The sequence below is a fragment of the Aquarana catesbeiana genome, linkage group LG05 (assembly GCF_042186555.1).
Source record: "Aquarana catesbeiana isolate 2022-GZ linkage group LG05, ASM4218655v1, whole genome shotgun sequence".
NCBI classification, from domain to species: Eukaryota; Metazoa; Chordata; class Amphibia; order Anura; family Ranidae; genus Aquarana; species Aquarana catesbeiana.
Window position 1 is genome coordinate 511,186,767 of NC_133328.1, and position 23,665 is coordinate 511,210,431.

The following is a 23,665-nucleotide window of genomic DNA, read 5'->3' on the forward strand; positions in this document are numbered from 1 at the left end:
AGGTCCCCAATATCCTTTTTGTGAACACTAGCCCAAAACTGAACTGAATATTCCAGATGAGGTCTTACTAATGATTTGTACAGGGGCAAAATTAAATCTCTCTCTCTCTGCTGTCCATACCTCTCTTAATACAAGAGAGGATTTTGCTCGCTTTGGAAACCGCATTGCATGCTATTATTGAGCTTGTGATCTACCAAAACCCCCAGATCCTTCTCCACCATTGATTTCCCCCAGTTGTACTCCACCTAGTATGTATCATGCATGCATATTCTTAGCCCTCAAGTGCATAACTTTACATTTATCAACATTGAACCTCATTTGCCAAATAGTTGCCCAATTGCATTGAGGTCAGCTTGTATGTTGGAGACATCCTGTAAGGATGTGTTTCCACTGCATAGCTTGGTGTCATCTGCAAAGACTGAAATAGTACTTTTAATCCCAGATCCTGTATCCTTTATAAATATATTAAAAACTAAGGGTCCCAACACTGAACCTGTGGGTACACCACTGATATCCTTAGACCATTCAGAGTAAGAATCATTAACCACTACTCTATGAATTCAGTCTTTTAGCCAGTTTTCTATCCATTTATAAACTGATTTTCCAGGCATGTAGACTTTACCTTACATATTAGCCGTGTGTGGGGAACTGTGTCAAACGCTTTTGCAAAATCCAAGTATACCACGTCCACAGACACCCCTCTGTCCAAGGTTTTACTTACCTCCTTATAAAAAGAAATCAGATTTGTCTGACAACTTCTGTCTTTCACAAATCTATGCTGTATGTTGCTTAAAATATATTTTTCCAGCAAGAAAGTTACTGCAATTACTTATCATGATTAAAAAGAAGATTAATGTTTTTCAGTTTCAGAGAATTATTCAGATTCTAACATTTATTCTAACATTTATTTTATCAAATGTTATCATTATGTTGGCAACATGCAAAATTAGACACAAACAGCTGCAACATCCTAAGTCATGGGTTCCAGGAATATAGAATACTCATGTCTTTTAATCAGCCGAGATAGAGAATTTGAGATGATGGTAATTGCATTCTACAGTAAATAATTTGGGCCTAATTCCCATCATAATACTTAATTTGCCTGGAGTTTGCCAAGATGGCCAATTTGTCTCACTTGAAATATAAGCCAGCCTGTTGTGTATCATCTCCTGCTTTTTAATCATATTAGCAGTGTATAAAATTGTGCCTTACCACATTGTTAATATGCATATTATAAACTTAGGTGCATAAAACCATTACTATAACCCTGAGCTGCCAAACACATATGTATGTCAAGTCTTCTACCTGGAACAAAGAACGTAATCTATTAGGATAGAAGATGAAGATGGTCTCATACCAAAGGATCTTCTGAATCTAATAAGAGTTTATTATTGTAAAATATTATACAGCAGTCATCTCAGAAGCACCTTGATGTGTCACACTAAAGTGCTTACTTATGAGTAAGTATATTAGTGCGAAACGCATCAAGGTGCTTCTGAGAAGACTGCTGTATAATCGGGGCTTTTTTTTAGCTGGAACATGGCAGAACAGAGTTTTACCACCTCTGGCCCTGGCCCTGTGCTTGCTGCTCACTATTGTCACTTGTAGACACAGAAGCATGACTTGCTGAAATACATAGTGACTGTGTATGCCTGGATGCTGTTCCAAATGCTACTCGCGTTTAGGAAAAAACACATGCATATGTTCTGAACGCACACAGCCATTATTGCGATAACTTGAAGATGGGCCCCGAAACGCACTGTCAGCCACCACCTCTGCCGCCTCTCCTTTGGCATGCACTTCATCTACACTCCCGTGCACCAAGCCTAGTTTTGGATCTGTGTTACCCCAAGCGAATGATGTCACACTCGGGCGCTTCCACCTGCTGGTCCACGTAGCAGTGCACACAGCTGCCGGTCAGCTCTTCTCCCCCAAGGGGCTGTCCTGCTGCCTACCACCTATGCTCATAGCCCGACGGTCTGCTCCATCCACCCAGCTCTGTACTCATCTTCTCCCCTTTCACGATGGAGTTTTCTCTGTACATGAGGAGCCCAGTTGACCACCGCAGCACTGCTCTATACAGCTTGTTTATATCCCATCGCTTGCCAAGGTACTGTTACAGTGTCATCCATGCTGGTTAGCATTCCATCTGTGTGGGGAGAGCTTTGCTTGTTGGTTCTTATCCTATGAGGCTCACAGCCAAAGTTAAAATGGCTATAAATAATCCAAAAAAAAGAGCTTTTAAAAAAATATAAAAATGAAGGAATTATATCATCGTTTAAATGTTACAAAGAATATAACAGAATATGTAAGAAGGAAATCAAGGACGCAAAAATTCAAAATAAATGACAGATTGCAAAGGATAGTAACACAAACCCCCAAAAATTCTTCGAATATATTACTAGTAAAAAGGTCAGGTCTGAGCATGTAGGCCCTTTACAAAATAATCTAGAGTAAGTGACTGGGGACAAAGAGAAGGCAAATTTATTAAATACTTTCTTCAGTTCTGTGTATACAAAGGAGCATGGGGAGCTAAAGTCCATAATAGTGACACAGCCCCAAATGATCCACAATGGCTCAAAAGTGATGTGGGCCAAAATTATTTAGACAGAAGAAAGGTGGATAAAGCACCTGGACGAGATGGCATCGACCCACAAATCCTAAAAGAATTGAGGTCTGTCATTTCAAGGCCATTGTTTCTAATATTTAGGGACTCGTTAATGACTGGAATGGTACCACTGGATTGGCGCAGGGCCAATGTGGTGCCCATATTTAAAAAGGGATCAAAGTCTTTACTAAGTAACTATAGACCTGTTAGTTTAACTTCTATAGTCAGGAAGTTACTGGAGAGTTTAATAAAAGACCACAGAGACGAGTTCTTTCTGGAAAAAAATATTTTAAGCAACAGACAGCATGGATTCATGAAAGACAGTAGTTGTCAAACAAACCTGATTTCTTTTTATGAGGAGGTAAGTGAAACCTTGGACAGAGGGGTGTCTGTGGACATGGTATACCTGGATTTTGCAAAAGCGTTTGACACAGTTCCCCACACACGTCTCATGTGTAAGGTAAAGTCTACAGGCTTGGAAATATCAATTTGTAAATGGATAGAAAACTGGCTAAAAGACAGGATTCAGAGAGTAGTGGTCAATAGGGATGAGTCGAACATCCTCCGGTTCAGTTCACTACAGAACTTGCAAACAGACAAAAAATTTGTGCGAACATGCGAACAATGTTAAAGTCTATGGGACACAAAGTGCTCATTTTAAAGGCTTATATGCAAGTTATTGCCATAAAAAGTGTTTGGGGACCCGGTTCCTGCCCCAGGGGACACGTGCCAATGCAAAATGCCTGTTTTTTCAGGAGCAGTGAGTTTAAGAATGCTTAAAGTGAAACAATAAAAATGAAATATTCCTTTATATATCGTGCCTGGGGGACCCCTTAGTCTTCCTGTAAAGTAGCACATTTTTTCCCATGTTTATAACAGCCCTCCAGTAAAATGACATTTCTAAAAGAAAATTTTTTAATAAAAATTGCTTGCGGCTGTAATGTATTGCCAGATCGGCAATATACACAATAAATCATTGAAAAAAACAGCGTTTCCCCCCCCCCCAGTCCATACCAGGCGCTTCGGGTCTGGTATGGATATTAAGGGGAACTCCACGCTTATTTTTTTTTTCAAATGGTGTGAGGGTCCCCCGCCAAAATCCATACCAGACCTAAAGGGCCTGGTATGGACGGGGGGAAACCATGCCATTTTTTTCTTAATTCTGTCATAGGGCTCCCCTTAACCACTTCAATACACTATATTATATATTGTACAATGCACTATATACCCTGCACTGTATTATTTATACTACACTGACTGCACTATATACTCTGAACTGCAGTATATACACTATACGGACTACACTATATACTCTGCTGAAAAATTGGGCCTTAGGTGTTGGTGGTGGCAGAACATGGTAACCCCGCACAGTTACTCTTGTTGGCTGCAGGAACTAGCCCTGCTGTTAAATATTTTTTCAAAATTTGTAATTACATGCCCGTTAAACAGGGGCAGAAAAATTGGGCCTTAGGTGTTGGTGGTGCCATAACACAATAACCCCTCACAGTTACTCTTGTTGGGTGCAGGAACGGTCCCTGCTGTTAAATATTATTCACAAATAACAGGACACTTTTTTTTTATTTTTTAATAAAGGACTTGTCAAAAACTGTGTATTGTGGTTTTTACTTTTTCACACTTTTTTTGGTGAATGGGTAGGGGTACTCTTGTTGGGCGCAGGAACAGGTCCTGATGTTAAATATTATTTAAAAAATTGTAATTACATGCCCCTGTTAAACAGGGGCAGAAAAGTTGGGCATTGGGTGGTGGTGGTGCCCTAAACCAAAAAAATAGTTGAAAGCTAGAATCATCATGATTGAGGAGGAATAGGATAGGCAGTATAGGCAGACTTCAAGGGATCTCAGATCCATAGAAAATTCAATCAGTAACATCAGCATCAGGTGCTTGATAGCTGCTGATCCAGGACTGATTCATTTTTATAAATGTGAGCCTATCAATGGAGTCTGTGGACAAGCACACACTTTGATCCGTTACAAACCCTCCAGCAGCACTGAATGTGCGTTCAGAAAGCACGCTGGATGGAAGACAGGTCAGTAGCTCAATTGCATATTGAGCAAGTTCTGGCCAGTGGTCCATCTTCAAGACCCAGTAACTCAGTGGATGCTCTGTTGGAAAGGTCTCCAAGTCTGCTCTTGCCCCTAGATATTCCTGCAGCATAGGCATCGGTCAGCTGGCCACCTTCTCCACCGCTCTACCTCTGACCAAACAAAGCCTCAGAAACACGTTATACAGCACCAAGAAATGGTAACCTCCCAGGGTCTGGAAATGCGTTGCACACACTTTTCTTCAAGGTCTCCTGAAGATGTTTCATCCTCTGCTCCCTCTGCAAAGGCAGAATGAGTTCTGCAACCCTACCCTTGTAACGTGAATGAAGAAGGGTTGTCAGCCAGTAATGATCCCTCTCCTTAATACCACAAATCCTAGTGTCCTTTCACAGGCTTTGCAGAATCAGGGAGGCCATGCAGCGTAAGTTTGTAGAAGCGTTCGATTCTGAGTCTTCTGGGTCACTAAGGATCACATTATCCGTAACTACCTCCTCTCAGCCACGTACAACTCCTTGGGTTTCTGGAGACTAAAAACCATCCCTTGAAGACTGCTGTGTGTTATCCTTGACATCCATGCTGACACAATCCTCCTCCTCCAACTCCTCTTCTCCTTCCTATGTGTTTGGCGGACCCGCAGGAGTGCCATCTGGATAAAGGGGCCTTGAGAGGAAAGAAAGTCCTCCTCCCGCTCTTCTGCCTCAAGTGCCCTGTCCATGATTGCACAAAGCGTGTGCTCCAGCAGGAAGGCTAGAGGGACAGTGTCACTGATGCATGTATTCACCTGCTCACCATCCTTGTGGCCTCCTCAAATGGTGACAAATGGTGACAGGACAGTGCTTGTATCCTTAATAAGATAGTATAGTGCAGCGCTATTGCAATGAAAAAAACAGTGAAGTTATCCCAATGGTGAAATTGGGGTGTATATATAAGTGCAAATACAGTAAAATTATTAAACTACAATATTGTTGAAGTGTAGATCAACAGTTATAGTGTATATAAAGTGCATATAGTCCATGTTTGACATCAAAATGGTGACTATAAATGAGTGCTTGTATCCTTGATCAGTAGCCACTGGCATGGCAAAAAGAAGCCAAGCTCCATTGACCCTGTCCTGGTGCCATACTCGCACAGGTACTCATTGATTGCCCTCTGCTGTGTTTGCAGCCACTGCAGCATTGCTAACATTGAGTTCCACCTGGTGGGCATGTCACAAATGAGGCGGTTGATGGGCAGGTTGCATACCCTTTGAATGTCAGCCAGCCAAGTAGTGGCATTGTATGACCGTCAGAAATTACCACAGACTTTCCCGCGAACACCCAATATTGTTCTCTGTGCGGCGAACGGGCGAATACCCAATGTTCAAGTCAAACTTACGTTCGATTCGAACATCAAGCTCATCCCTAGTGGTTAATGACTCTTACTCTGAATGGTCTAAGGTTATCAGTGGTGTATTTCAAGGTTCAGTGCTGGGTCCCTTACTTTTTAATATCTTTATAAATGATATAGGGTCTGGGATTAAAAGTAACATTTCTGTCTTTGCAGATGACACTAAGCTATGCAGTGGAATAACGTCCTTACAGGGCGTCTCCAATTTACAAGCTGACCTCAATGCACTGTCTAATTGGGCAACTAAGTGGCAAATGAGGTTTTAACGTTGATAAATGTAAAGTTATACAAAAAATATGAATGCATCATACATACTAGGAAGAGAACAACTGGGGGAATCAATGGTGGAAAAGGATCTGGGTGTTCTGGTAGATCATAAGCTCAATAATAGTATGCAATGCCAAGTTGCCGTTTTCCAAAGCGAGCAAAATCCTTTCTTGTATTAAGAGAGGTATGGACTCCAGAGAGAGATATATCATTTTGCATCACAAAATCGAAAAAATAAAAAAGATGTACACACCCAAGGGTTATCTCTTCATAACAATTTATTGAAAATGATAAAACAGCATCACAGAAATCTCTCTATATGTGTTCTAACCTCCCCTACAAAACCCCAACACCCTCTAGAAAATACACACCCCTCCCTCCTAGATAACAGGGACCCGCTATCACAAGCCCAGCCCCCACCTCCCCCTAAACTAAATGGGACCACTTCCCCCCCTTCAGAGCTGGAACCAAGAACAGTATGCACCCCCCCTAAAATGTAGGATGGTAACCCAAAACACCTGTATGCGAATGCCCAGAGATATTGTGAAACCAGGCAGCTCCCAGCACACTGGATAGGGGACTCTGCACCTTAAAACCACTATGGGCAAATTCAGTAGCCTGACCTAAACAGGGAAAGCTGGAAGTATCTAGCTGCTGGGTGAACACCTGAAAGAGTCCACCTAAAATAAATGTGACAGTGCCCAGTCCCGTAGGAACTAGTATTAGGGGCAAGAATCCTGTCAGGATGACAGCAGTAAGGGGTGATAATAGAGCTGATAATAGAGGGATGAAGGAAGTCTCTCTATGACAGGGATATGGAATTAGCGTACCTCCAGCTGCTGCAAAACTATAAGTCCCATCATCCCTCTGCCTCTGGGTGTCATGCTTGTGGATTGCAGAGTCTTGCTATGCCTCATGGGACTTGTAGTTCTGCAACAGCTGGAGATCCGCTAATTGCATATCCCTGCCCTATGACATAGGAATGCACTGTTGATTATCCCGTGCAATACCACCCAGAGTGGGGGGACATAAAACAATCCCTGCAGAGGGAGTGCAGACAGTCAAAGTCACATAAGAAATTTAAATGTTACATCCGATCCGGCCAGTACATAAAGGGATCCCAGTGCTCTGGGTATCCCGTGTGAACTGCCGATATGATTGGTCATGTAATGCGGTATGTACTCACTATCCTGCTTCCTCAGATGATGCTTTACCGTTGGTAGGTAGTCACAGTCCTCCAGTGCTCCAAGTCAGTCCAGCTGGAAAGGTAGATTTGAGTTGGCTGCGCTGTGGGTCATGCAAGTAGTTCAGCATATGATATGCTCCTCAATGAACCCCACTAGCATTTCACTCGTAGTTAGACTCCACAGACATGTAAAAAGCCGATCCCGGTGCATGCTGCATAACAGCTGATATTCATCTAACCCTCCGGCCGGACAGCAGTGATACCATTAGTCATAGCTCATCCAATATCAGCTAGTCCCATGCTGGTTGCTTCCTTTGGTTCCTCTCAAGTAATTAAGCATACGGTGCATTGGGGGATACAAGGGGGTGTTTTTCCCCTGTGTCTACATATGTTTATTTCCTCCCAAAACTTCTTCAGGACATGGGGGCTCCTTCCCTATTGCTGAATTTAAATGCGTTTAGACTCCGCCTACCAGGTGTCACAATAAAAAAGCAATCATTGCTAAATAGAAACCCCATAGCAAATTGTGCATTCACCATCAAGTGTAGGTAAACGCCCGCACACATGTATACCTATACTCATGAATTTGCCAGATCAACTCTGCCCACAATCCAGTATGAAGGATATGTCTATATCCTTCAAAGGAATGAGAGCGGGAGATATAATTTTTTCCCCTGTACAAATCATTAGTAAGACCTCATCTGGAATATGCAGTTCAGTTTTGGGCACCAGTTCTCAAAAAGGATATCGGGGAACTGGAGAAAGTGCAGAGAAGGGCAACCAAACTGATAAGAGGCATGGAGGAGCTCAGCTATGAGGAAAGATTAAAGGAACTGCATCTATTCCCTCTTGAGCAGAGGAGATTAAGGGGAGATATGATCACCATGTACAAATACATAAGTGGTCCATATAGTGAATTTGGTGTTAAAGTTATTCACTTTAAGGTCATCACAGAGGACAAGGGGCACTCTTTACGTCTAGAAGAAAAAAGATTTCATCTTCAAATACAGAAAGGTTTCTTCACAGTAAGAGCGGTGAAAATGTGGAAGACTACCTCCAGAGGTGGTTCTGGCCAGCTCAGTAGATTTCTTAAAAAAAAGGCCTGGATTCTTTCCTTAATGTACATAATATAACTGGGTACTAACATTTATAGGTAAAGTTGATCCAGGAAAAATCAGATTGCCTCTTGGGGATTCTTTCCCATGCTGTAGCAAATTGGAGCATGCTTTGCTGGGGTTTTCTGTCTTTCTCTGGATCAACCGTGGGTGAAGGATTGTGTATATGGGATTGTATTTTTTTTTTTAACTAGATGGACTTGTGTCTTTTTTTCAACCTGACTAACTATGTAACTATGTTATTAATCCACATCATTGTTTTAATAAACTTGCTTGTGATTTCAACCACATCGGTACTACCAGAGATTGTTTCCAGTGACTTAGCGACTAATTTCTTCCCTTCAATAGGAGTTTCCATTCAGCGCTTCTGGCTGTGGCTGTTTTTTCTGAGTGTGGGAATTTACCCAATGGGGAAAAAGATGGCACTGAAAGCTTGACATAATTTCTGATCCTTCCTCACTCTGACCGAAACAACATAAGATGTTTCGGCTGCAGTTCAGCCATGTATTTTTTACTATATGGTTTTACATTTTTACAAAATTAGGTAAAAAAAAAAAAAGTGTTTTACTAGGCAAGGCAATGTGGGGTGCTACATATAGCAACTAATGATATTTTATGAAGCTTTTGTCGTTTTTGTTTTTTTTCTATTTATAAAAGTATGAAAGTGTTATTTGTCAATAGACAGCATTCAGTCTTAATATGTAGCTGTGAGCACTAAGCAACTGTCATTTTTTTATTGTTAGATCATTGTATAGATCAATAGCCTTATTTAATGGGACAGTTCTAAGAGCAATCATTTTCAATAACCTTTAATCTACAATTTTCATTGATTAGAACAGTAAAAATATTGCTATTGCAGGTTAGTTCAGTTTGCTTCTTAAACATTGCCGTTCCTAATAAGCTTTAGCGTGTATTTTTAGCTCCCTTGTATAGTGGACCATAGTTGTAATTTAAGATTAAGGGACTGTCCCAAGGCTAAAAATGTGGTTGTATTTTATAGAGTATTGTATATTTCTTTCACACATATTGGGGTTTATTTACTAAAGGCAAATCCACTTTGCACTACAAGTGCACTGCAAGTGCACTTGGAAGTGCACTTGGAAGTGCAGTCGCTGTAAATCTAAGGGGAACATGCAAGGAAAATAAAAAACACCATTTTTGCTTGTATATGATTGCATGATAAAAATCAGCAGAGCTTCCCCTCATTTCAGATCTTCCCCTCAGATCTAAAGCGACTGCACTTCCAAGTGCACTTCCAAGTGCACTTGCAGTGCACTTGTAGTGCAAAGTGGATTTGCCTTTCATAAATCAACCCCATTGTGTTGTGCCTTAGCACACAATGGGGTTTATTTACGAAAGGCAAATCCATTTTGCACTACAAGTGCAAACTACAATTGCAAAGTGCACTTGAAATTGCACTGAAAGTGCACTTGGAAGTGCAGTCGCTGTAAATCTGAGGGGTAGATCTGAAATGAGGGGAAGCTCTGCTGATTTTATCATCCAATCATGTGCAAGCTAAAATGCTGTTTTTTATATCCCTTGCATGTCTCCCTCGGATCTACAGCGACTGCACTTCCAAGTGCACTTTCAAAGCAATTTCAAGTGCACTTTACACTTGTAGTTTGCGCTTGTGGTGCAAAGTGGATTTTCCTTTTGTAAATAACCCCCTCTGTGTTAAGGCAGCTCATTCATTATAAATTGTCTTCCAACACACCACAAAGGTTTAACAAATGCACATGACCCTTTTACCATGGTCATTGTACAATATGTGTGTTGTTTGCTGCAGTATGTTGTAAGTTGCCCTCTGCTGTGCAGTGTATTGGTGGGCCATTCAAAATGAATGGCATCCCACCATACTGTACATGGAGCATATGTGTTGCTGTGAGTTGTGGATATGAACACATTACTGCAATGCACAGCTACAAGCCAGTTCATTGGTTGTGCACAGGGCTTTTTTTCTCAGAGAATAGGTGCAGGTACTCCAACATTCACAGCCACCCCTTGTCTCTGCCCCCTACCCACCTTCAAGCACTGTCCCTTGGCTCAACCCCTACCCACCTCCCAGTACCACCCCTTTTAGAGAATACAGTACCAAGTATCATTTTGTGGTGCTAAGTAATTTGTATGGAATGTGTTAATGATAGCAAGAAAAGCAGTAAAAGAAATCCCCTGCAGCCAGCAACAGTAGACCCCCCCTAGAAACAATAGATCCAATCAAGCAATATTACACCGCCTGCAACAATATATCCCACCAGCAACAATGGATCTCCCAGAAGCCAGCATCAATAGAACCTCCAGAAGCTAGCAACAGTAGACACCTCCTTCAATAGAAGATCTCTCTCAGCAACCATTGACCACCCAGCAACAATAGATCCTACACCAGCAACAATAGATACCCTACAACAATAGATCCATCTAGTAACAGTAGATCCCTCAACAGCCAGGATCAATAGACACTCCAGCATGCCCCAGCACCCCTTGCCATTACATACATTCAGTGCTGGAGGTGCCAGAACTGCGTTCCTCCCTATTCCCACAGAAAAAAAGACCTGGTTGTGCAACATCATCACTTCTGCCCAATAAACATGGTGCTGACCTAGAAAGCCATAAAGGTAATCCATCAAGCATCAGAGTTATCTTACTGACTAACAGAGACATGCGTATCAAAAGAACGACTGGTCTCCATTCCAATTTTTTTTTTGTCAGGTGGAACAATGAAATGTTTTCTTTGAGTTCCACTTTAACTTTTGTCTGATAAAGCTTATATGATAGAGTGGTAACGCTCAGTAGATTTGTTATTACATGGTGCATTGCTGAGCATTCTACTATAGTATGCAATCCATGAAAACAATTTTCCTCTGCTTTTATCTATCAGACTGTTGGGTTTGAATTGGAAGCTGTTGACATTGGTGTAATACAGGAGCTGCTCATAGAGAAAGAAAAGCAAACTAATTTACAGCTGGAGAAAGCCGTGGTTGAGGAAGGATCATTCATCAAGAACAAATACATCTTTATAGCCCAGTCATGGAAAAAAGAGAAAACTAAAATGATGTCTATGACTCTACCAGTGACAGGTCAGTGTAGCTTGAAAAATATATAGTAAAAAGCAAGGTTTTCTAAGGACATTTCATAAATCTCTGTGTTTCATTTTTTTTCCTGTGTACATTAGGGCATAGTACAGAGGATTCTATGGAACTCACTCTGACACTCTCATTTTAATTGTATTCTGTGCAATGTTCTGCCTCCAGTCACTAAGTTCATGGTATTGATCAGTTCATATGTGTGCGTTGCGGTCACAAAGTTCACCTTGAAAGAAACATTTTTCTAGTAACAATACAAATACTTTAAATCTAATGACAGCATTAATTCTGAGAGGCTATTATCAAGTTGTCAGTAATCTAAATGAGAAAACACAGACAAAAGAAGGGGGGGGAGGTCATCTAGGCATTCTGTAATAAAATACATGGTACTTATGCATTCATTTGCATTGAAGGGAAAATTGCAGAGACAAAATGTTTAGGTTGCCAGTGCTAAACTCACCCTTTGAAAATACTAGTTGTTTGGCTGTCATGTGGATCTATTGATTTTCTGAACCACTAATCAGAAACAAGTTTGCAGATATGAAGTTTTTACTTCAGTGTCTTCCTATCTGCTCTCTGTCTGTGATTCAAAAAAGTGTCATAGAACTAGCTTTAGAGTCAGGCAACTGGCTTCTTAAAATAGACGCTCAGCAGTAGCAGTCCCAGTATTTATTTCAGTAATTTTCCCTTTAAAAGTAGCTTTGATGCTAAAATAAAAATGCACAAAATGATCTCCTCGCAGTGAAGACACTTAAAACGTACTTATCTTGCACCATGTGCTGCTATGCCAGTTTCTGCTTTTCTAAAGAACTGATGCCTGATGAAAGATCTTCAGAATCTGACACTTCCAGAAGTGTCAGATTCCTGGTCTTCCTGCTGGTCTCTGTGCTGTAGTTCCTCCAACCAGCCCCTGCATCTCAAATCTGTGCTAATAAAATAAAACCTGGAACCAAAAAATCTGAAGAAAATTAGAACAGTTGCCTTTACAAATTATATATACAATCAAATTATGTATTCTATTTTTCCAAGAACTGAAAGATGAATGGATTGGGAGAAAAAAAGGGAGCAATTTACATATACAAGCCTTAGTAAAGAGACTCTATGGTGGTCTGTTGCCAAATGGGCGCAGGCTTTCTGGTGACCTGCTGTCTATGTTATACACATACCATTCAATGGGAAGAAAGGAAGCTGCTCTCCATTTTTAAAAGCCATAGTAAAGTTTTTTTAATTAATGTATTCGTGCACTGCCACTAACGCATTTCACTCATTAAAGAGCTTAATTACAGACTAAGATTAAGGTCTATTTTGGGTGAAAGACCTTAGTGGTTGAAGATGCAGGTGAATATGTCAGTGCACCGAATGGATTAATAAAAACTTTTCTATGGCTTTGAAAAATGGAGAGTGGCTCCTTTGTTCCCCTCATAACATAACAGACAGTAGACCACCACGGAGTCTGCACCCATTTGTTGGAAGTGCTGTGACATGGTAATTACTGCAGGGCATGCAACTTGTTTTTTTTTGTATGCCAGTTATTTTATCAGCCATAAAGTCATTTGAAATAAGTTTGAAAATGTTTTAACAGGTATCAAAGAGTTTATCAGCTATAAACAGTATAATAGCTTGTGTATACGGGCATTCTTTAAAACGCTTGTCAAAAACAGGTCATCAGATTCCCATTTATCCTAATAGTACAGTGTAGATGACAGTTCTAAGGCAGCATTTAACTCTCATTGTGATTCCCTGGAAGCAGCATGCCCTAATTGAGATGCCTTTGGAGTGCAGAGAAGGAAGGTCAGCAGCCTTTCGTGCTTGAATGCATGCTTTTGAAAGGCACTCTATTTGAATGCAAAAGCCAGTATTTGACAGTACGGCCTGTATATACATAACATAAATATGATATGACTATTTTTGTACAGTTATCGCTGAACTCAAGGATAATCAAATATTGTCTACGTGCAACAGTCATGTGTACTCTTACTTGAATCTTGATGTGCGTTGTGTATTTCTTTCAGATCTGTGAATTAATGCAGCATGAAGCTTTGCCTCTGTGCAGGAGCTTCCTGTAATAAAAAACAGAAATGCTGCTCCTTCTTCCTGTGCAAGGTGACTGGTCTTGTATCTGTCCCCTACTCTAGTTTTCTGTAGTGGATGGGGCTAGCTGGGTTCCTTTAATAACTCTGCCCTCTGCACAGGCTTGGTTAGGTTGCAAACAGCCAAGTATGGTGGTAAACACAACCTTCAGAGTAGGCATTTAGAGAATATTCCTATCTTCATGCAGAAAATGGTTGCTCCTCATGCTTCAGGCAACCAAGTCCTAGGGCATTCCCCATAGAGGGCAACAGAGTTGGTATTTTCTGAAGTATAACAAACAAAAACCTATCAAGAGATTTGGGCATTTTAAATAAACGTGCTTGTTCACCTAAACCAGTGGTCTCCAAACTGCGTCCCAAGGGCCAGATGCGGCCCTTTGTTTGCCTTTATCCAGCCCTTGGGGCACTATCTCTCCCTCTGATACGAGACACTAGTCTGCCATGTGATATCGACAATAGAGCACCATTTCTCCCACTGACACCACAAATGGGGCACTATTCCTCCCTATGATACCAACAATGGGGTACTATTCCTCCCCCTAATACCAGATGTTTACTCCGACTGATACCATAAAAGTTTCCACACCCGCTGGCCAAAGTCTGGCCCTCCTAGAGTCTGAAGGACAATAAATCGGCCCTTTGTTTAGAATGTTTGGAGACCCCTGACCTAAACCATGACAACTCCAACCCCCTTCAGTAATATCATATCGAAAGCACCTCTGCTGCACGTGTTGGTGGGTTTTTGTTCGTTATACGTCTGATATGTGCATGAAAGTTTTCATACTTAGAGTTCAGCTTTAAGACGAAATGGCAAATGACAAAAAGCAGGGTAAAAACTGTGTTGTCTGTATTTTATAATGGTTAATAAATGTCCTTTGTTTTTTATTTCTATTTTAATGGAATCATTCACTTTAATTTAAATCTGCTTACCCATTTTAGAAGCCCTTGCTTCAGCTGAGTGCTTTTCCAGTATAGCAGGCATATGCCCACTAAAACCAGTAAAATCTGGCTGCACTAAACAGGTTTATTGATATAAATGTCTATAAATGAATACCTTTGTATGCAAAATGTTTTTGACAGATGTAGCAAGTGCAGTTATCAGTAGCAGGATACTATTGATTTCCTCTAAATGCGTGCTGGCACAGCCTTCATTTGCAGCCACTGTATTTATTAAATAGGACACTTTAACACAATATATTCAGTGTTTATACAGCAACTTTGTCAATGTTTTATAAATTTATGGCAAAGATATATGAGGGTGACCAAAATACTAGATTTACCATTAGACACACTTACCATGGCCTATAGATCGCAGAGGCAATAAAGACAGCTTTTCCCATATATTTACCAGTCACACATTTTTATCCATCATCAGAAGAAACACAATTACAAATATAAGCTTATTTACACATTGTCACATTATTCTAAATCAGGTTAAGACCACTAAAATAAATATTCGGTGAGGTGAAACTAGCAGTTAGTTTTGCCTTGGCCACCAGAGGCCATGTGCCTATCTATATAGCTTCCAGTAATGAAATTCTGGCCCTGAAGTTACCATTTCTTGTAGAAAATGCTAGGGACCTAGTATCACATGGGACTATAGGGGTTATTTACTAAAGGCAAATCCACTTTGTACTACAAGTGCACTTTCAAGTAAAGTCGCTGTAGATCCGAGGGGGACATGCAAGGGAGATAAAAAACAGCATTTTAGCTTGCACATGATTGGATGATAAAATCAGCAGAGCTTCACCTCATTTCATAGCTTCCCCTCAGATCTACAGCGATCTACAGCAACTGCACTTACAAGTACATTTCCAAGTGCACTTTCAATGCACTTGTAGTGCAAAGTAGATTTGCCTTTATTAAATCAACCCCTATGCCTTTACAATACTGCATAGGTGGAACTTTGGCCCTCAATTCCTGTCTTTTCTATAGGCGCTTTATAGCAACCCCTCAGCCTGAATACGCCTACAAGGTTACCTCTCTGATTCAATCCCTATCCAGTCAGGCACTAGGCAGGGATGTCCTCTCTCTCTTATTCTTTTTGTAATTGCCATCGAGACCCTGGCTGTGGCAATCCGTGCCTATCCAGACATATTAGGTATTAATAGTGGAGGTAGACAACAAAAATGTGCACTGTTTGCAGGTGATCTGCTCCTCTTTCTGTCCTCCCCACATACTTCCTTGCCAGCAGTACTGGATCTCCTCCAGCACTTTGGAAACATTTCCGGCCTAACCATCAATTGGGAGAAATCTGAAGCCTTGAATGTGAACCTGGATCAGAATGTCTTACAGAGTCTCCAGGGGCATTATAGTTTCGCATGGCAATCAAATTCTATTCCTTACCTTGGCATTAAACCGACCCCTTCTTTGACAACACTTTATCGATCCAATTATTCACAACTTTTTGTTGCAGGAGTTGGAACAATGGTCTGTGAGTGGTCTCTCCTGGATGGGTAGAGTTGCCTCGATCAAAATAATGATACTCCTTTACTATTTTCACGTTCTAACTATAGCAGTCTCATCCCAGGAGTTACAGAAATTCCGAGCCCAGTTACTGAGGTTTATTTGGGGCCCTAGGGGGCATAGATTGGCCTGACCAATGCTGTATACTTTGTGTGTGCTTGGGAGGCTAGGGGTTCTGGACCTTAAACAATACTATAGAGTGGTGCATGTCAGTTGGTTTAGCTATATTCCTCCCTGTGCATACCAGAGTGGGTGGCCCTGGAGGAGCAGGCTTGCCTCTTCTCACTTCTGATGATATTTCGGCAGCGTCTGTCGATCCTGTGCCCTTCTCTCTCATTCTTTGCATGCTTGGGATTCGTACTGTAGGGCTGTGCTTCTTCGGTCCCCACACACTCCGATGGCCCCTCTGTTCCACAATCCGGTATTTCTTCCTGGTCTATGTCGACAGGATTTCCAGTGGTGGATTGATAAGGGCCTGTATAGAATATGTAATTTCCCAACCATAAAGGAATTTGCCCTGTCTCCTACTTTGTGCAGCAGTTAAAAGTGCCTCCATCTGAGCATTTCTGTCTGCAACAGATCCTGCACTTTGCACTCGTTGCAGAGATCTACAGCTGATATTACTATACGCACTGCTTTTAAATCCAGAAGTTTCCGGGGGGGAGGCCCAGAGGGAGAGTATCTTGATGCTGTACAAATTGTTTGTTTATCCATCTGCGAAATTGCCTTATGTGCTGGCATGGGAGCGAGACTTAGGGGAGGAGATTGATTTGAGTGACTGGTGGAAGTGGTCTCCTCATACATATAAGGGTATTATGAATACAGTCCTGGTGGAGGGAGGATATAAGGTGCTGTCTAGATGATACCTGGTGCTGGACCGCCTTTCGAAAATGTACCAGGGTGCTTCCTCTCTGTGTTTTCAGGGATGTGGTCAACCTAGTACGATGTTTCACATATGGTGGACCTGTACCAAGGTTCAGCGGCTTTGGATTAGCGTTCACTCCCTGATCCATTCTGTGACAATGGTGAATATAGTTAAAAACCCTAAGGTGGCTCTTCTTAATGAGCCTGTCGTCAATGCTCCCAAGCATGTTTAGACTTTAATCCACTTTATGCTTCTTGTGGCAAAAATCGCTATAGCGACCGCTTGGAAGAAACCATTGGTAGATCTGGCTATTATGAAAAATACACTGACATGGATCATGCTCAACGAAAAGCTGGTCAGTATCTTGCAGGATTAGTCTGCTAAGTTTGACTGTGTTTGGGATACTTGAATTAAGTATCTCCAACTTCCAGCTGACTGAGGAGTGTGGGCAGTGAAGGCTGGCGTTCGGAGAGTTCTTCTTTCTCCTTTTGCATTGTTTCTGCTTTTTCCTCTCCTTCTTTTTTTTTTGTTCCTTTTCTTTTCTCTGTCTTTTGTTCCTTTTAATTCTCCCTCCCCCCCACCTTTTCTTTCTTGAATTTGCACTCCCTTTTTCATTTAGTGTTTGCTTGTTGTTGAGCATTATGCATACTCACGGCCCATGCCAGTGGGTGGTGGCGAAATATGGGTTCTAATATTTCCCCTAGTGGGAGTTTTCTGAGTGGGATTGCTGTTTGCTTTATAAGAACCTTTTTTCTTTATGTTGAATTTCTACTTTATATGGCAACCCTTTATGTCGGTAATAACTGGTGATATAATATTTGATTCCCTTTTATACCTGTTCTTAAGGTTTGGATAAGTTCCACCTGTGTTGTTGACCTTATTATTTAAAACTTTCAATACAAATATTGAAATAGAAAATGCTAGGGACCTGATTGTCTTTCAGTTAAATTCTTTGAGCCACTGACCCAGAACAGGCAAACAGATCAGAAAGCTAAACTATTAGTCTACATACTTGTTCTGGGCCAGTTACTCAAAGTATGGAAGCCATAGGGTAAGCATAATAACCAGAATAACCAGGTAAGTAGCAACCATGGCAGCAGCTTCTCTCATTACAAGATTCCTCTAAAGCCCAACTGGACTTTCCGTTGAAATCAGTTAAATACAGTCCAGGTTTATCAAAATACAACAAAAGGTGTGTAAGGTCCAAGATGCCCCCTGCTGAGCCATACCCAGAGCTCTGCAATCAGCAAAGCTCATGCTCCAGGCTTTTTGGAAATCTTTGACTCATAGATGGTGTGTCAGACCTCTATAGAGAGTATTCACTGCTTCCACACTGAGAGCTAGGGTCTTCCTCCGCATCTAGCTATCAAGAGACAGGCTCTCCTAACCAGGTTGTAGCAGCTTTCTAAAGAAAATGAACTGTAATAAAGATACTGCATATTGTGTATGCTGAGGTGGCAGGATTTCACTACAGTCTGGTAATTATGTGTGCAATTATGTGGAAATTGAATATTTATTCAGAGCTAAACATGGCATCTTTACCCACTACAGAGAAGAAGGAAGGTCACAGCTCCAGCATTCTTCTGAATGAAAATGTGCCCATGACAACAGGTGAGAGATTCACAAAAACAAGTACTGTGTTCTGTTCCCTTTGGAGCACTTTGATGTACCTCTGTTTACAGCACATGGTGTGGCCTATTCAGCAAATCAAATTGCAGCCCTGGACATTACAGACACAGAACATTTAGCTCACTAAGCATCATTGCAGTTATAGGTTGTTCTAAAATCAGAATGTCCCTTTAGTTCACCTGGGATCCTAACAGGGGCGGACTGACCATTCGGCCACTCGGGCACTGCCCGAGGGCACCCGGGCCACTAGGGGGCCCCATCAGGGTTGTCAGCCTCAGTAAAACCAGGGACAGTATGTAAAAACCTGTGGTTTTTTTTTACATCTGTCTCTAAAATGTCCCTTACCGACATTGTTTTGGTCTAAAAATCCCGAGATTATAGCTGCCCCACCTCTACAGTACCTTCTCAGCCAATAGAAACATGTCTGTGTATACTGTGTGTACATGTATGTGTATACTGTGTGATTGTATACTGTGTGTGTGTGTGTGTATACTGTGTGGCCCCATAATCTCTTATTGCCTGGGGGCCTCATAATCTCCTATTGCCCGGGGCCCCATGAGTTGTCAGTCCACCCCTGGGTCCTAAATATACTTTTAACTGACATTTACTTTAAAGAACCGGCCTGCACATCTCCTGTGACCTGAAGGATAGAAACAGTGAGCAATCTTTGAAGTTTGCTGGCCTCACCCCTCTAATCTCTTCTGCTTTACTATTGGTTTACTACTCTGCGAGATTACCTTGTTAACCAATGGCAGAACACAAGAGGTGGTAGGAGCAGACCTGAAGCAGTGACCATGCAAGAGTGTCACAGTTTTAGTAAAATAGTGACCTAAGCTTCTGGGATGTCCAGGCAATCTGCATGTGATGCAAAAAGTGTAGTCAAGGACTCGCCTTCTATGTAAAAGAAGTTTCCCTTTGTAATGTGTGTTAGGCCCACAGGTTTGTATTGAGGACAATTGAATTACTTTTTTTCTGAATTTAGCAAAGCTAGAGTGTTTACTAGATAACTTTTTCTCATTACTGGACTGGTTGCATTTTTGTCTGGGATTGCATTTTAACGAGCTAATAACTTATCTGTATTACTGGTCAATACATCTCTGATTGTACCTCAAATAGTATTAAACGTTCAATATGTTTTATTTAATTATTTGTACATGATATTCCAACGCAGATGGTGAATGGAAAATTTACTTGTCTGCACCCCATAAAGACAGCCAAACAGAAACCCTGGACTATAATTTACAGCTGGCTATCTTGTTTTATGGTGACAAAGGCCGGTCTAATCCAATCATTCTTCAAAGAGAAGAGTCACTTGAAAATAAGGACACACTAACTTATAAGGTATAACTGAATAGCATTTATCATTTATATTTTCAAACTATAGTGCATTTTCAATAATTATTTCTTTTGAGCAGTGCTTCAATATTTTTACATCATTGTAAATGTCATGATATTTGAAATACAGATTTGTAATTACTATAGGGTACACAAATGTACATGGCAAATAGTAGGCACATTAGGCAGCCTAGATTTTTAGTAATGTCTTTGTGTCTTGTTATTTTATGTCTTTGGGGGTTATTTACTAAAAGCAAATCCACTTTGCAATACAAATGCAAACTACAAGTGCAAAGTGGGGACATGCAAGGAAAATAAAAAACAGCATTGTAGCTTGCACATGATTGGATAATAAAATCAGCAGAGCTTCCTCTCATTTCAGATCTACCCCTCAGATTTACAGCGACTGCACTTCCAAGTGCACTTTCAGTGCAATTTCAAGTGCACTTTGCACTTGTAGTTTGCACTTGTAGTGCAAAGTGGATTTGCCTTTCGAAAATAACCCCCATTGTGTCTTGTTCTGTTCATTGTTGTAATCTTGCTTTGTGTTTGTTGAGTGTGGCATGTGTTGCAATAATTTCCCTTTGGGATCAATGAAGTATTCTGAATCTGAATCTGCAGTCAGACTGCCTGTCACGTTTGCTGTTTCCAAAACAAACCAGTTTCAATGACCACAACTGTCTGCAGGATCAGTCTGCTGTTTTGCACCTGGGTCCAATGCCTGTTTCCTATTCATCTGTGAAATCTCTTCACAAATTCCCAGATTTGTGCCCTTGGTCTTTTAGGGGTTGATTTACTAAAACTGGAGAGTGCAAAATCTGGTGCAGCTGTGCATGGTGGCCAATCAGCTTCTAACTTCAGTTAGTTCAATGAAGCTTTGAGAAAAAAAAAACTGGAAGCTGATTGGTTTCTATGCAGAGCTGCACCAGATTATGCACTGTCCAGTTTTAGTAAATCAACCCATTAGTGTCCACATTTTTAGATGCTCTTGCACTTTCCCTGGTGGTTCTTAGGGCCCTTTATCTTGCGGGTGTTCTTTGCTTTACAAGAGCCTGTTCCTTAGACTCTGCACCACAGCCCTTTTGGTTTACATTCACCTGGTAACACAGAGAGTCCACTACCTTTGTGACATTCACCTATGATTCAGATCTAGTACCCCTCTGACCTCCACATTCGGGAAACCAGAGACAGGACAGATTAACAATTCATCCTTGGCAGTAGTGGAGTGATATGTATAGATGAGCGCCAGCTACTTTTTAAAGCAAACATTGAGTTTCTTAGCACTATTCCAAACTCCGTGAAGAGTAGATTAGAGCACAGAATACTCATGGACATGGCAGACGCCAGAAGAGGGACAAAATGTTTTTCTGTATTTTACAAAAAGATAATGTTGAGGTCAACCCAGCATCTTGTAAATATAGTTCCTGGCTGCAAAGTAATGGGTGGTCCAGCTACCGACCCTTTGGGAAGAGGGCACCAAGCTTCTACCCAGCTTCTCTAGTACCCCACTTTGTCTGAAGTTCCGCTATGGTGTTTTGATCCCCTTTCTCAGCATTCTAAACTTTAATCCCAGGTAATTTTCCAGATACAAGATCATCCACTCTTGGCAGCAGGCACAGAAGGATTAGATATACAACTGTGTCCCTCCCTCAGGAAGGAGACTTGGGGGAAGATTGGCTTCCTAAGGTCACTCCCAAATATGTATACCCTCTCCCAGCCTGCCCCATTGGCATTAAACCTCCTAGTAATTGACAAAAAAGATGTAAATATTCATAAATCAGGTATTTATAGTTCCCCACCCTATTGTCAAGGACCCTCTCCAAAGCAGGCAAAAGCAAACAACAACCAGAGCTCAGGAAGACCCACAGTAAGCTAAAAATATCATTATATTCTAATTATAATATTATAATATTAGGCTGACTACAATTAAGAATACCTACATTTAATAAGTCACTTTTGCTAAGGCTGGGTAAAAGGCAGTTTCTTTATGTGGAGCAATATGCTGAGTTAAATATTTTAAGTGAACCCCCAGGATTTTCTATCTGTTTTAAATGCTCTTACATCTCTAACAATAAAAAGCAGCTTTTACCACAGTTGTCACCTTCGGCCTTGAGCTGTCCCCCACTGTATTTTTTGTCTGCAAGATGTCACCAGCATCATCCAACCCACTTCCTGTGAGCCCAGACTGTCACAAACCTACCCTGTTGGAGGCACATCATCACACAGCTCATACGGCCTGGGCTCACAGCACTCCTTTACTAAGCAGAGGTTAAAAGGTGGTAATCAAAGTGTTTCATTGGAATTTTTTTTTTTTTTTTTTGGGTCTTTAGACTTTTTATTGGCTGTCATTGTTTATATGATGTAAAAGACAGGTGCTTCAAAGTAGACAATTCATTTTTACTATAATAAAGCACAACACTTACTTGAGAAGACATTCAGGTTGGGATGTATTGTAGTCCATGTCCCTGGTGAGATTTGTCCTTACTTACAATCCGAGATATGCAACAAGACATGAGACTAAATCTCCTCTGTCCTGTTTACATTAATCACCAGGCCAGAGAGTGAGAACATTCTCTTCATTAGAGGTGGCCATACACTGGCCTATTACTCTGAATAGACTGACATTTCCACAATGGTTGGCCCTGCTGGCTCAATAATAACTGGGCCAGAGATTGATGGTCGAACAGTGCCTGCAGCCAATCAGCTGCAGGCACTGCTCATGTATTCTGAAAACCAGTGCTAGCGGCTATCAGAATACAATAGCCTGCAGGGGAGATTTATCCATCCACACTGTTCTTGTGGATGGAGGAATCTGCTAGATTTCTTTTGTTCAGCCTGCAGGCTATTATTATATCTAATTTTTAGGGACTCATTAATGACTGGAATATTACCACTTGATTGGCATAGGGCCAATGTGGTGCCTATATTTAAAAAGGGAACAGTCTTTACCAAGTAACAATAGACATGTTAGTTTAACTTCTATAGTTGGGAAGATACTGGAGAGTTTAATAAAAGACCACATAGATGAGTTCTTGCTGGAAAAAAATATTTTAAGCAACAGACAGCATGGGTTCATAAAAGATAGAAGTTGTCAAACAAATCTTATTTCTTTTTATGAAGAGATAAGTAAAACCTTGGACAGAGGGGTGCATGTGGATGCGGTATACTTGGATTTTGCAAAAGCGTTCGATACAGTTTCCCACACACGGATAATGTGTAAGGTAAAGTCTACAGGCTTGAAATATCAGTTTGTAAATGGATAGAAAACTGGCTAAAAGACAGAGTAATGGTTAATGATTAATACTCTGAATGGTCTAAGGTTATCAGTAGTGCACCCCAAGGTTCAGTGTTGGAACCCTTACTTTTTAATATATTTATAAATGATATAGGGTACCATTTCGGTCTTTGCAGATGACACCAAGCTATGTAGTGGAACAACATCCTTACAGGATGTCTCCAACTTACAAGCCAACTTCCATACACTGTTTAATCGGGCGACAATGTGGCAGATGAGGTCCAATGTAGATAAATGGAAAGTTATGCACTTGGGGGCTAAGAATATGCATGCATCATAC

The 23,665-nt window shown here is 41.1% G+C and overlaps 1 protein-coding gene across 4 annotated transcripts in view; it reads left to right on the plus strand.

Moving 5' to 3' along the window:
- The window catches only part of RP1 (RP1 axonemal microtubule associated), a 580,110-nt gene that overhangs the window by 492,746 nt on the left and 63,699 nt on the right, over positions 1-23,665 (plus strand). For all 4 annotated transcript variants that reach the window (XM_073631609.1, XM_073631611.1, XM_073631610.1 and 1 more), the window contains 3 exons: positions 11,501-11,699; positions 18,678-18,737; positions 19,927-20,096. In XM_073631609.1, the coding sequence (XP_073487710.1) occupies positions 11,501-11,699; positions 18,678-18,737; positions 19,927-20,096 (429 nt within the window). The remainder of the gene's footprint in view (positions 1-11,500; positions 11,700-18,677; positions 18,738-19,926; positions 20,097-23,665) is intronic.